This window comes from Dama dama, chromosome 24 (genome assembly GCF_033118175.1).
Source record: "Dama dama isolate Ldn47 chromosome 24, ASM3311817v1, whole genome shotgun sequence".
In the NCBI taxonomy this organism is placed as follows: domain Eukaryota; kingdom Metazoa; phylum Chordata; class Mammalia; order Artiodactyla; family Cervidae; genus Dama; species Dama dama.
Window position 1 is genome coordinate 52,391,012 of NC_083704.1, and position 14,681 is coordinate 52,405,692.

The window sequence follows — 14,681 nt, forward strand, 5'->3', positions numbered from 1 at the left end:
ATTTTTAGTCCGATTCTATATATTTTAAAGTCAGTTTTTATGCTTCTGTTGTTTGTTTTGTGGTTTTTTTCTTGAGTGCCTAATCATTTTTCAGCTATATTTAATTTTAAAACACATTTTTAAGACTATATTTTCCTTTCAGCATGTCTTTGGCCACATTTGAAAGACTTTTGATGTTTCATTTGACATTACTTTGTAAATAGTAATTTTTGTTTTGATTTTCTCTTTTAAAAGTATTTTTTAATTTCCATGTATTTCCAAAGCCAAGAAATTTCCTCCTTGCTCCAGCTACATTGCAGTGTTACTAAATATGACCTGCACAACCTCTATTTCTTGAAATTGTTTTTTCCTGTAGCTCAGTACATGATCCATTCTTGGAATGGCCCTGTGTGCCATCAGTAAAGGTGAATTCTCTTATGCATAGGCAGAATCACTTCTCCACTAAATACTGGAAATGTTCTACATCTGCACTAATATGGTAGCCACTAGTCATATAAAACCTGTTGAGTCTTTGCCATGTGGCTGGTTGAGCAACTCAATTAAAATTTTTTTTGGGAATGTGCCATGCTGTATATGGGATCTTAATTCCCCAACTAGGGATCAAACCCACGCCCCCTGCATTGGAAACAGAGTCTTAAGCACTAGATGGCCAGGGAAGCCCTGAGGAACCCAATTTTTAATTAAACTTAAGACACACATGACTAGAAGCACCATATTGGACAGCACAGCTCTGTATTCATTTAGTAAGTATGATGGAGTGCCTATGTGTCATAGGTACTCTTGTACTAAGCAAACAGCAGTGAGCCTAAGAAGGTTCCTGTTCCCATGGAGCTTATGTTCTGGGGTGGATGCTTAACAAATATATCCTGAGATATAGTAAATGCCATGAAAAATAAATACAGAATGATGGGGCATACCCAAACTTTTGATAGGATAGTAGGAAATGCTTCTTTATAGTGACATCTGCATAGGGCTTCCCAGGTGGTGCCAGTCCTAAAGAACCCACCTGCCAATGCAGGAAATGTGGGTTCAATCCCTGGGTCGGGAAGATCCTCTAGAGGAGGGCATGGCAACCCACTCCAGTATTCTTGCCTGGAGAATCCCATGGACAGAGGAGCCTGGCGGCCTACAGTCCATAGGGTCACAGAGTCAGACACGACTGAAGTGACTTAGCATGTACGCACTGGGTAGGGACCTGAATGAAAGGAAAGAACAAGTCATGTATACCTAAGGGAAGGTGTTCCAGTCATGTGGAACAAATGCAAAAGTCTTCATATTGCCTTGATCTATCAAAATCTGAAAGGTAGAGTGTTGGTCTCCTACTAAGAGTGCAGCTTTGCCAAATTCCTGTATATGTAAGTCTTCGCTTTATATATTTCACATCTTCCTCAATGCATGATTCATTCATTAACATCTTGCAGCTATGAAATGTCCCTCTTTGCCCCATTTAATGCTTTCTGATATTAAATTTCTGACTTTTTCACTATTACCACTCCTTTCTGCTTGCATTTGCCTAATACATCCTTGCTCCTGTTTTCAACCTTTGGGTGTCATTTTGAGAACATGAGGTAACTTGATTCTCAACCCTATTGGGAGCTCTTAACTTTGTAATCACATTTTTTTATTGATATGCTTGGTCTTATTTTTGCTGTCTTTTACTTTTCCTTCCCCCTTTTAAAAACCTTTTCCTGACTTCTGGTGTATTAAGATCTTCACTCCCTTTTTTAAAAACTCAGTTTGGAAGTCCTATATCCTGGTATCGAGAAGTAGAATATGACTTGTAATAACCCTTGCGCTCCCATTCCTCACACAAGACTTTTAGAACATTTTTCCTTTCAGCCCTCTGGAAAATTTAAAAGTAATTTATAGCTTCTCAGGTTTTCATTTTGAACTGCCTTAGGTAAAGCACGGATTAAATGTTTTCTGCTTGGCAACAGTCTTATTTTACTGGTACCAAAATACTACTTTACCACAAAATTTACATCAGTAAGTTTTTTCACAGGTGCTTGCTGTTGTTTAAAAAAAAAAAGAAATCATACATTAGGACCTTGTAGCTTCAGAAGATAGAAATGGTTCTTGCTGACACTTTCAGAACCATGAACTTCTAACTCTGGCTTTTACTCGTAGTCATGTTTGCAGAACAATGAACAAAAGACTCTACAGACATTGAATTGCACTGAGTTTTAATTGAAAACATTAAAACAGCCTGACTACCCATAATGAATTATAAAACTTGAGAGTTAAATTGTACTGTCATTTATGAAGCTTTTACTCATTATTTTGTAGACCTGAAAGAAACTTTGCATATTTCTGTTTTCTGTTCTTCATTTCAGAGGAAGATTGTGAGAAGGTCTAAAGTATTTATAAATCAAAACCCAAAAGAGAAATGAAACATGGAGAAAACAAAATCTATACACAGCTGAGCATAGGTGGTTTTTAGCTTATGTTTTATATATGAAAACAATTTAGCTCATGTCACACAAAACAAAAGCAGGTACAACAGTAAAGCTGAATCATGAAAACCCCGATCAATTATTTTTAGCATGTCTCTTAACTTTTCGTTCCACTGGTTTCTTGTCTTCTGTGCTTGAGTCTTGAACAGGTAACCACTTGAGGGGGTGCCGGCGATAAATGGGCCATGGAGGAAGTGTCAGCTGGGTCAGAACAGAAAATCAGTTATGGCCATTAGAAGCTTAAAAGAGTATTATGTATTATGCCTGGTTCCCAAATGACTCCTTTGCTACAGGTAAAAACAAGGAAACCGACATTCCTATGAAAACTCTGTGCCATCACCCAGACAAGATACTTTAAGTGAGAACAAGCCTCATTGTTTACACATGGCTTTAAGAGCTAAAAGAAAGGTGAGGAGGGAGCAATGTAAAGACCATAGGGTCTCAAGTTCTAGCTTTGACTTTTAAGATTACTGCTTGGAGCAACTGCCAAAAGAAATAAGCTTATTGAAACTTTGTGCGGATTCTCAGTACTACATCCAAGCAAAATAACCCAATTCAGAAAACCTAGCTTGCCACTAACATCCAAGCACCCATAAATTTCTTACCAAACACGAAAAAGCAAATCCAGCCATAACTATATAGACAGTCCACCCGAACTGTTCAGCCAGGTACCCGTAGATAAATCCAACTATCTAAAGACAAAGAAAGTATATTAAATACAGTCAAGCTGGGGGTGAGGGTGGAAAAGATTATGTAAATCCAATACTTACTGCAGAAAAAAGAATAATTCCCTGAAACATCTGTTCAGCTAGCTTCTGGCCCTTGTAATCCTAGAGGTGAAGAAGAGCAAAGCAAGAATTGGTTCCACCACCGAAGAGGTACGTTACTGGCCGGGTCTCACAGCTTTGGCACCAGGGCATTCCCAACATATGGGGCTCCCCCAAGAACCTAAGCAAGGAATGCCATTCTGGGTTTCCCGGGGGAACCGAAGCATACTCACGGAGCCCAGGGAGGGGCACCCTTGTGGGGGGGGAGAGAGAGAAGGGCACCAGGTAGGCACAACTCGGCAAAGAGAGTAGCCATCCGCGGCAGTACCCGCGCCGCACGGGGTAGGTCTCGGACAAGGGCTGCGAAGCTACCAGGCTCGCAAGCGGCGTGCAGGGATCATAGGGCCCAAGCGGGCAGCGGCCTCACCATTTGCGTGGGCAGCGAGCTCAGATGCTCCAACATGTCTGGTTCTGAAGGCGGGCGGCAGAGCGAGGGCAGCCGGGACTCAGGGACGCTAGGGTCCGGGGTCAGCTCCTGCTGACGGGTCCAGCTCCGCGGGCCTGACGAGCGGAGGGTTGCGATGGCCGCGGCCCCGGAAGCGGATGTCTCCCACAGACCCGGTCGGCCCGAGGCCCCTCCCCGTGCCCTCGCTAGGCGAGGCGTGCTTTCGCAGTTGGCCGTCGGCCGGCGCCCTCTCCGTGGGGGCTGAGATGTTGACGGCGGTAGCCGAGTCGAGGCATCACGCGCCCGCGAAGGGCTCGCCGTCAGCGCTCTTGGGTGCTGGGAGCCGCGGTCCCGGTCCCCCAAACTGTCCTCGGCTGGGCAGGCGCCGCTGAAGTACGGCCTGCGCGCGCCCCGTCTCCATGGCGACGGCCTTCTGCCGGCGAGGACCCCAGCCGTGGGGCTGCCCGGCGGCGCCTGCTCCGTGCGACGCCCTCGGGGGCCGAGCGGCCGACGGGCGGGGGTCTGGAAGACTGCGCGGCGGCCGCGAAGCTAGCGGGCGGGCGGGCTCGGTCCGGAGTGCAGGCGACGCGGGCGGTCCGGCGGCTGGCTGGGCCCCGGGGCCTGCGGCAGGGGCGCTGAGCTGGCGGGGCGGGCCGGGTTGCGGGGAGCGGCTCCTCCTCCTCCTCGGACTGCAGGTAAGGGCTGCCGCGGGCAGCGTCCGAGGGGAGCTGCTGGCTGGAACCCCAACCCGGGGTCTCGGAGCTTGGGCGGGTAGCCCGCCCAGCGTGTGCTCTGCGGAACACCAGAATTTAGAGAGGGACCACCCCAGAACCCTTCATCCAGAGAAAGGGTATCCTGTCGGGGAGGGGTTCTCGCCGGCCCCTTCGTACCAGTGTGGGGAGCTCCCGCCCGGGGACCCGCCAGGCTGCTCGGCGGCTTCTCTGGCCCCTTCACAGACTCAGACCGCCGAGGATTCGCACAGCTTCTCTCTCTCTCTTCCTCTCCGTCTCTATGCCGGTGTCTCTCTCAAAAGCTGAGGCCCTCCTCCGTTACTCTGAGGAAGGTGGAAGACCCACGTTCCAGAGAGAAACTGTGTGGGAAACCTGGGCCTGGGGGGGTCCCTACTGGCTCGCTGGCCTCTATGCTGTGTTGCGCGCTAGAGTCACTCACAGACGCTGGGATTCTGGGCACTCCAGGGCCAGGTTGATGTGTCTGGTTGCCGCCCTCATTCATTAATCCGCAAATACATCCCGCAGCTTTTTTTTTTTTTTTGGTGCCAAGCTTTGGGCCAAAGATACGGCCCTGACCAACAACAGGCCCTTGCCTTCCTGGAGTCCAGAATGTGTCAAGGGAGACAGCCACGTAACCCCAGAAGTATAAACCGGATTACTCTGGGGGTAGCGAAGCCCTGGATATGTGAGAGCTTAGGGGAGATGCAACTGAATGCGGGATTTGAAGGAGGCTCCCTTAATTGCTGAAATCCAAGTAGTGGCAAGCCAGATAAAGAGGTGGAGAAAGTGGATGTACACGCTTAGTACCTTTTCCACCTTTCAATCTGGTGGAGACTAAGCCCTTTCTCTTGTATGTAGCCATAGACATATCCCTCTGTTTATCCCTCTTTAAACGCACTTTACAGGGTAGCAGTTGCTGTAGAGACTTTATGGTATTTGCTCTATAAAGATAATTATGGGAAAAGGAGACTGCTTTTGTCAGATTTTATTTCAGAGAGATCTCCATTGGAATTTGTTTCCGTGATTATTTTTAACGGTGGTGTTCCCTTTCAGGGCTGAGAACCAGCCTTGCTCCTAGATTAACAAGATCATTCAACAAGTATCACATATCTACTACCATTTGCCAGACATGGTTTTAGATGGCAAGGATACACCAGTATACACTTTTCCCTGGAGTCAGTTCTCAAAGAGCAGGGAAGACAGAATGAAGAAACAAATCAAATAAATGAGATAATTTCATAATTGAAGAGGGGGGTGGTAAGCTTTATTGATGGTCTCTGAGGGGATGGGTAAAAGGACCAAAAGGTGACCTTGGTCTTCTGTAATCTCCAACAACACCAGTTTGAATGGAGAAGTAGGGCCAGAAGTCTGGTTGGAGGAGGCTGAAGAGAGGACAGGAGGAAAGAAACTGGAGCTGGAGACTTTCAATCCTTTCAAGCTTTTTGTGTGAGAGGGAGCAGAGAAATGGGTCTGTGAGTCTACTGGGATTTGGGAAGGGGTGTCTTTTTGTTTTTTAATTAACTGGAAGATACAAAGCATGATAATATGCTGCTGAGAGTGTGTTCCAGCAGAGAGGGAAAGAGTTTGCTGTTGCTGCACCAAGGAATCAATTGTAGGATAGGTTGCAAAGCATGAGTGGAATGGCCTTCCATGGGAGTATGTAGCAATAGGAGGTAAAGCAGAAAAGACCGCTGAGAATATGGGTACTAGTGTAGGTAGCCAGCAAGTTGAGAAACATAAAAGTGTTCTTTTCCCCTAAGGTTTCTTCACCCATATTTCTGGGAACAGCTGCCGTGTGTGTGTGTTTGTGTGTGTGTGTAGTGATTTGGGAATGTGAAGGTCTTATCATTTCTAAACAAGATATTAATTTTCATAGTGGACAGTGAATATTACTCTTCAAATTTTACACAGCTGTGTACTCTAGCAAAAATATAGTATTTTTGCACATCCTGCATGTACATGCAGTTTGGCTTTGAGAATTCTTTCTACTCAGATCAGTGAATTCCATTACCAGGAATTACACCAGGAAAGGAATTATGGATCAGACACACTCCATAATAACTGGGATTTTGTATGTAGATAACCATGGAAGAGTTTTTGGAGCAAATGGTTTTTGCCATGCAAATCTACTTAAGTATGTCAGATACCTGCTAGGATTGTGTTTTCCTTCTGTCTGGCCAGTTGCAATAGCACAAATATTTGTGCCTCTTGACCAGGATACTACCTGTAAGTAATTGTTGCTGGACATTGTTGAGCTAAACCATTGTCCTTTATACTGTTCATTAAATGAGATTCATTAAAGTGAGATAGTGTTCTTCAGTTTTGGTGGAAATTGGCTCCAAGCAGGCAGACACTAGAACTGTCTGAGTAGCCCCCAGGCTGCCACCATCTATAAGTCAGCCTCAGTCCTCAAGAGGAAGTAGAGACACATGCTGCTGCTGCTAAGTCACTTCAGTTGTGTCTGACTCTGTGTGACCCCATCCCTGGGATTCTCTAGGCAAGAACACTGGAGTGGGTTGCCATTTCCTTCTCCAATGCATAAAGGTGAAAAGTGAAAGTGAAGTGCTCAGTCATGTCTAGCTCAGGGTATATAATGATATATATTCTTCAGAGAGAATCTGTTGGTATAGTATACTTTACATGTACTGCTTTAGAAAGAAGAGAGAGAAGGAATGTGTATTTTGAAAATTTTAATTGGAGGATAATTAATTTACAATATTGTGATGGTTTTTGCCATACATCAACATGAATCGGCCACAGGTACATGTCCCCCCGGATTCTGAACCCCCCTCCCACCTTCCTCCCTATCCTATCCCTCTGGGTTGTCCCAGAGCACTGGCTTTGGGTGCCCTGCTTCATGCATTGAACTTGCACTGGTCATCTGTTTTACATATGGTAATGTACTATTCTCTCAGATCATCCCACCCTCACCTTGTGTGTACTTTGGGAGTCTGAATTATTTTCTCCAAGTTTGTAATCTGGCCTGTGATTCCCAGTTTTTTAAATAGCCCTTCAATATATTTTTCTTCTTTTCAAAGGCCTTTAGAAATGAGTTAATAGAATACAATTTGGAACAGGGGATATTTTGTACCAATGAGGTTGACCTCAGTTTATTTGATCATAGACAACTAAGTCCCTGTCTAATTAGGAATTCTAAGTAGAAATTCATTCAGAAAACATTTCTATAGTGGTTAGACCCCTAGACCCCTAAATTCTACTGGGTATTCCTCCTGGTAGAATTTCTTTTGCTTTTTGTCTAGTGGCATATGGTACACAAGGCTTTAAGTTATTGGAAATATTTTATTATTATGACTGCCATAAAAAATTCAGATCTCAAGTTGGGTTCTTGGAAGCTGTTAATTCAAAACAAGTTTCTGGCAGAATATACCATATATTCACTTTTTGTTTCTGTCTGAATAAAAGCATAGGCATTTTGATGGCCACTCTAATGTACCTACTGACTTTGGGGGCTTGTTTTTGTTTTGTAGGGTTAATAACTAATACTTATATAAGACAGAAGAGAAAGATGTCATTTCGTAAAGGTACGTTCTGTCTACAGTTGTTATTTTGTTGTTTAGTTGCTGAGTCACGTCCCATCAGGCTCCTCTGTCCATGGGATTTTCCAGGCAGGAATATTGGAGTGGGTTGCCATTTCCTTCTCCAGGGGATCTTCCTGACCCAGGGGTCGAACCTGGCTCTCTAGTGTTGGCAGGCAGATTCTTTGCTGCTAAGCCACTGAAAAAGCTGTGTCTTATCTTTTACTTGGTCAAAAGGTAAAGAAATGTAATGTGGGCTTTTTCCTCTGTGTTTCAGTAAACATCATCATCCTGGTCCTGGCTGTTGCTCTCTTCTTACTGGTTTTGCACCATAACTTCCTTGGTCTGAGCAGTTTGCTGAGGAATGAGGTTTCAGGTATGGGAACCCTGACTACAGCCTTGCTGTCTGTTAAGAACCTGGAATTCCCTGTGTCCCACATTCTAAGTTACATCACTAGATTTAAAGAAAAGAAGGCTTTCTGCTTGGCGCTACAGAAGCTGCTAACACCTCTGAGAAAGGCAGGTGGCACTCATTTTGCTCTAGCAGCCTGTCGCCTTCTCCCTGCTGGGCGGTTGTTTGCTAAGCATTTGATCTCACCAAAGATTCCTTTTTTACCAAATTAGAATCCTTAGAGAAAGAAGCCACTATAGGCTGTTATCTGCAGACATTTCAGTCGGGCAGGGCTTCGGAAGGTGACAGGTTAATATTGCTGGTGTCTGATGCCTATTTTGTTCACTAGATCGTCAGTCTGGTCACCTGTTACTTTCCTTTAACATGTGGAACCATATCAGCAGGACTCTAGTAGTAAAATGAAACCATAAAACCTCTTCTGCTGATTTAAAAGATCATTGTTGTATAACTCTGCTGCCACTTATTTTAGTTGTTCATATTGCCCTGCCTTGGTATTGAGAAATGTTTGAGGCTTCAGAGGGTTTGTCAAAAGTAATTTTTGACTTGTTACCTACCATCCTTGACCAGAGCATGAAAAGACCAATAGCTTTCCCTTAACTTTCACTGAATGCTCTAATAGCATGTTTTATAATAGTGTGTGTGTGTGTATATATATATGTAATGTATGTGTATGTGTGTATGTATTTACAGAAAGTAATGCATGCTCCTGATAGTAGGAGCATTTATAAACTGCATTCAAGCTCCATGAGGGCAGTTGTGGCTAGTACATAGGAGGTGCTTAATAAATATTCATTGAATAAATTATTTCACTGCCTAGAGATAACTATTAATATTAAAATTTTCCCTTTGTAGTCCAGTTTTTTGCCTCTGTGTATTTTTTCCATATAGTTGAGATTATACTATATATTAATATAAACTACATGACATGATTTTTCACATAATTATATCCTAAGTAAGTTACCTTGACAAAACTCTTCAAATGTAAATTTAATGCCACATAGTTTACTTTTTGCTATAGGAAAAAGTCATTTGGTACAATGACTTTGAGATTTTTTTGACGGCAACCCCGCAATATGAATGTGTTACATACAACACACACACATACATGTGTATATTGGCTATCTGCCCTTCACAGTGGTAAAGATTTAACTGTTTTATTCATGGCTGTGACCCCAGTGCCTAGATATTGCCTGGCACATGATAAGTGCTCAGTGTTCAGTGCATGATGAATGAGTAAGCGAATAGACATACTATGAAAGAAGGAAGGTTTACAAAACAATACTTGGAGTTGCTGTGTGTGATGCATTCTGATATTTTCTAAGTCACTGTTCTGTTCCAATTCAGAAACTCTTTTCCTGCTCACATTCTAATTGTGACCCACTAAATTACTTTCATTCATACTTCTGGGACATGATTCATGGTTTGAAAAACAACTGTTTTTTAGTCTGCTTCTAGGTTTTCACAGTTGTAAATAAAATTATGACTTTTGGTTCCCTCTCAGGTTTTGTTCTTAAGAGACACAAGGGAATTACTGGGTCAGAGGCCATGTACCTGTTTAAGGCTTATACAAACTGCCAAAATATAGTCTAAAAAGATCCTGTTATATTCCTACCAGTAGTGTATCATAATTCCATCTGCTGCCTGTTTTTTTTAAACGCTTTTCCAAGGCCTGGTTACATACAGGAAAACACACAATTTCTGGCCTGTGTGGTTCACATTGTAATGAGACAGATTGAGGTCTAAGTATCATAACCCTCAGCTAACCTCTTTTCTTTTTTTTTTCATTTATTTTTATTAGTTGGAGGCTAATTACTTTACAACATTTTCGTGGTTTTTGCCATACATTGACATGAATCAGCCATGGATTTACACGTGTTCCCCATCCCGATCCCGCCTCCTGCCTCCCTCCCCATCCCATCCCTCTGGGTCTTCCCAGTGCATGAGCCCTGAGCACTTGTCTCGTGCATCCAACCTGGGCTGGTGATGTTTCACTCTTGATAGTATACTTGTTTCAATGCTATTCTCTCAGAAGATCCCACCCTCGCCTTCTCCCACAGAGTCCAAAAGTCTGAAAGATAAAGACCAATACAGTATACTAACGCATATATATGGAATTTAAAAAGATGGTAACGATAACCCTATATGCAAACAGAAAAAGACACAGATGTACAGATCAGCTAACCTCTTTTCATGTGTTGGGATCTGTATGAAAAGCTCTTGAGATTGTATCCTAGTACCTTCCTTGTGTGCGTTCTTTGCAGATTCAGGAATTGTGGGGCTTCAGCCAGTGGACTTTATCCCAAATGCTCCCCAGCATGTGGTTGATGGGAGAGAAGAGGAGATTCCTGTGGTCATCGCTGCATCTGAAGACAGGCTCGGAGGGGCCATCGCAGCCATAAACAGCATTCAGCACAATACCCGCTCCAACGTGATCTTCTACATTGTCACGCTCAACGGCACAGCAGGCCACCTCCGGTGAGCGCCACCTGCCTGATGGCTCTGCTTCAGGGGTACTCTAAGAGCAGGCCAGCTGCCAATCGAGTAATCTTTTTTTCAATTTACAATCATTTTTCTTATATAATTATTATACCACATATAAACACATTTTTTCCATATGATTGTACCATAAATATGTCTCCATGATAGCAGAAATGTGTAAGCAACTCGCGCCAAGATGTGAATCAACTGTTTACTACACACGTTGTTAAACTCAAACAGATATTTGTTTTTGTTAATAAGAACTTCCTCAGTGAAGGAAGCAGTGTGTTGACTTACATTCTTTTACAAGTTCCTTACTTCCAGAACATGCTCTTGAGTAGTTCTGGTTTAGAGTTGGAAGGGCCGGGGGAGCAACAGCAAGGTAGACTGATGAAGTGAGTATAGACCTAACCCCTGGGAACCTATTTCTGCATCTCTAAGTATGGGATGTAAATATCCAAGCTAGAGGATTGTTCTATGAAGTAAATGAAAAAAAAAAAAATGTAAACTACCTACCACATAATAATCGCTTAGTAAATGATCCTTAGTATTATGATTTATAGAACCCAGTCTGATGGGCAGTCTTAAATTTGTTTTGAAGATGTTTTGACTTAAGATTTACAAAGTTATTACAAAATTTTAATAGGTTAATAGTGGTCAGAGTTCTGTGCCTTTCTTCATGGTTCATGTTTTTTGTGAAAGTTGTTATGAATAATTTTTCCATTTTTAAAAACTCAAGAAACCATCTAAAATAGAAACAAATATTGCATTAAAATAGAAATATCCACAAAATGCTGATCTGAAATGGCCCTAGGAAAAATGTGCTGGACATCTTTAGGGAACACTGACTTTTCTCACAGGTCTGATTCCTTAGACTCAGGTACTCAGCGAGTGTGTAGGTTAACAGACGGATCTGCCCCCTGTGTTGATAACTAGCTTTCACTACCATCATACCTTGACTCATCATCTTCACTCATGTATTTGGAGGGACAGAAGTTGAACAATCCGTGTGGTGGCGGGATCACCTCAATTCCATGGTGAATTTTTCTACCGCAACTTTGGTGTCAGATTGATCAGAGCATGAGCCTTTGGGAGCTCTGTTACCATAGAGTCTTGGTTCAGGAAGGGGCTTCAGTGGGAACACTCACAGCAGATGAGGATACCAGAACTCAAGAGGTGAAGGGAACTGAAGACACCTATTTGGTCCTCAGGATTTCTCTTGCATTAGGGTCTTGGAAAGCAGAGACATGGCTGTGATTTGGGGCATTATTACTTAAAACTGATATTTGGTGGTTTTATTTTCACCAGGTCCTGGCTCAGCAGCAGTAACCTGAAAAGTATCAGGTACAAAATTGTGAATTTTGACACTAAACTTTTGGAAGGGAAAGTAAAGGAGGATCCTGACCAGGGGGAATCCATAAAACCAGTGAGTTCCATGCATCCTTGTTTGTACTTGGTAGTACTAGGAAATGGCTGGAATACCTGCATAACTGGGTACAGTGCAAAGATTATACTTCCCTGGGGACCAAGTCTGGAAGTTCTGAGACCTTTGGATTTCTTCTCTTGCATGGATGCTGAGAGCATCCTGGGAATTTCTAGTAAACAAAAGCACAGCCACTTAAAATCTTGTTTCAATGCTTTCTTTTTCCAGTTAACCTTTGCAAGGTTCTACTTGCCAATTCTGGTTCCCAGAGCAAAGAAGGCCATATACATGGATGATGATGTAATCGTGCAAGGTACTGAAGAATGCCACATCATTGCTGCTCTCTGTCCATTGTGGGCTGTACTGTCTGTCTTATTTATGGTTACCCTATAAAAGGTCATCTTTCACATTTCACTTGAAAGTACGTGGATTATTTTCAAATATCTTTTGATACTGATTTCTAACATAATTCCACAGTGATAAGAGACTCTGTTTGATTTTAATACCTTTAGACCATGAAATTTTTGCATCTTGTTTTATGTCCCTGGATATGTTCCAGTGTCTCCTAGTTTACAGTCTATGGGAACTTGAATAGAATTTGTATCCTACTGTTGTGTGAAAATTATATATGTCTTAATTATGTTGAATTGGTTCACATTATTTATCAGGTCTACTCTATCCTTCTGCTTCTCTGTACATTCATTCTACTAATTTCTACAAGTTTGATATTGAAACTCCAACTAAAAACCTTAATTTACCTACTTAAAGTAGGAGGAATAGGCATCTTGGGACAACTTCCAGCCTAAATCTTAATGTTCTTTCAGGTGATATTCTTGCCCTGTACAATACACCACTGAAGCCAGGACATGCAGCTGCATTTTCAGAAGACTGTGATTCAACCTCTGCTAAAGTTGTCATCCGTGGAGCAGGGAACCAGGTAAATTATTTATTAGACCTTGTAAATTTACTGTACTCCCCTTTTAGCTACATTTTATTCACTGGTTATTTCACCCTAAAACTCAAGGCTACTTTCCTAGATTGGTTTATGGATTTGACAACCTAATTCTCCTTGAATATCCGGCTTTATGTTTAGGTTCCTGTTGTCTAACTTGCAATCCCAACTGTCACTTCTAATTGCTTTATGTAGAGCCCTTTGCTAATTATCTGAGAAATCTTAAGTAAGCAGAATGGTTATCAAATTACTGTTTGAAGTGGTAAACATACTATATATCCCAATTGTGTTTTTAGTACAATTACATTGGATATCTTGACTATAAGAAGGAGAGAATTCGTAAACTTTCCATGAAAGCCAGCACCTGCTCATTTAATCCTGGAGTTTTTGTTGCAAACTTGACAGAATGGAGAAGACAGAATATAACTAACCAGCTGGAAAAATGGATGAAACTCAATGTAGAGTAAGTTATGTAACTGGCCTAGCTCTGAAAACTCTTCTCTCAACCCTGGCAGTCTTGACTAACAGGAATTGTTCTCTCTCCCACCCAGAGAGGGACTGTATAGCAGAACACTGGCTGGCAGCATCACAACACCACCTTTGCTGATTGTGTTTTACCAACAGCACTCCACCATCGACCCCATGTGGAATGTTCGCCACCTTGGTAAGTAGGTCTTAGACCAAGAGCCTAAGCAGTAAAGTGTCTATTAAGGACCCACCCTCAGGAATGGACTAGATTGTTTCCCTTAAGTTACCTGCAGTCTTGTGTCTGATTAGTACAATGATTTGGCTCTTTTTTCTCTAAATGTAAGGTTCCAGTGCTGGAAAACGATATTCACCCCAATTTGTAAAGGCTGCCAAGTTACTACACTGGAATGGGCACTTTAAGCCATGGGGAAGAACTGCTTCATATACTGATGTCTGGGAAAAATGGTATATTCCGGACCCAACAGGCAAATTCAGCCTAATCCGAAGACATGTGGAGATCTCAAATACAAAGTAAAACACGAATTGTGCTATAAGCATTTCTCAGGAAATCCTGGAAGACAGTGTGTGTGGGAAGTAACACTAGCTAGGCTTCAGTGCCTGTCTTCACCAACCCATGGAAAAAGGGACATTTCAGCTGGGTAAAGAGGATAGACTTCCCATTTGGCAGCCAGCTTCCCAGACAGACTATAAATATGCCTCCATCTGCCTTACCAAGTGTTCGCTTACTGATGGTGCTGACTGACCAGAGGTGAATGGACTTAAGATACGGTTGCTACAGCCAGTACATCACTGCTACTTGGTTTTAATTTTGTGACCTGTGTAAATAAAGTGAAAACTTCATTTTTCAATAGGTATCTGCTTTAACTTTACTTCTACCCGCTAACTATTTAAGAGATGTATTTTTATAGAATTTAGACGCTAAGTTGCCTGACTTTTTTTAAATGAATATATTGTTATATAAATACCCACAAAATTTACATAGCTTACGTCATAAC

General features: G+C 42.5%; 2 protein-coding genes across 3 annotated transcripts; one reads left to right on the forward strand and one right to left on the reverse strand.

The window, feature by feature from the left end:
- Positions 1-2,166: 2,166 nt before the first annotated feature.
- On the reverse strand, positions 2,167-4,032 carry SPCS1 (signal peptidase complex subunit 1). Its single transcript, XM_061128424.1, has 4 exons — positions 3,648-4,032; positions 3,224-3,283; positions 3,059-3,145; positions 2,167-2,654 (listed from the first exon to the last, which is right to left on the reverse strand). Exons 1-4 carry the CDS (start codon positions 3,681-3,683, stop codon positions 2,529-2,531), a joined length of 309 nt encoding a protein of 102 aa, XP_060984407.1. The 5' UTR covers positions 3,684-4,032; the 3' UTR covers positions 2,167-2,528.
- GLT8D1 (glycosyltransferase 8 domain containing 1) lies at positions 3,311-14,534 on the forward strand. 2 transcript variants are annotated; one of them, XM_061128420.1, is made up of 10 exons: positions 3,311-3,331; positions 7,885-7,938; positions 8,210-8,308; positions 10,606-10,819; positions 12,131-12,248; positions 12,474-12,558; positions 13,070-13,182; positions 13,494-13,660; positions 13,749-13,861; positions 14,010-14,534. In XM_061128420.1, exons 2-10 carry the CDS (start codon positions 7,923-7,925, stop codon positions 14,198-14,200), a joined length of 1,116 nt encoding a protein of 371 aa, XP_060984403.1. In that variant the 5' UTR covers positions 3,311-3,331; positions 7,885-7,922; the 3' UTR covers positions 14,201-14,534. The 2 variants fall into 2 exon arrangements, with proteins under 2 accessions (XP_060984403.1, XP_060984402.1); XM_061128419.1 differs by lacking the exon at positions 3,311-3,331 and adding an exon at positions 4,270-4,360.
- Positions 14,535-14,681: the final 147 nt, after the last annotated feature.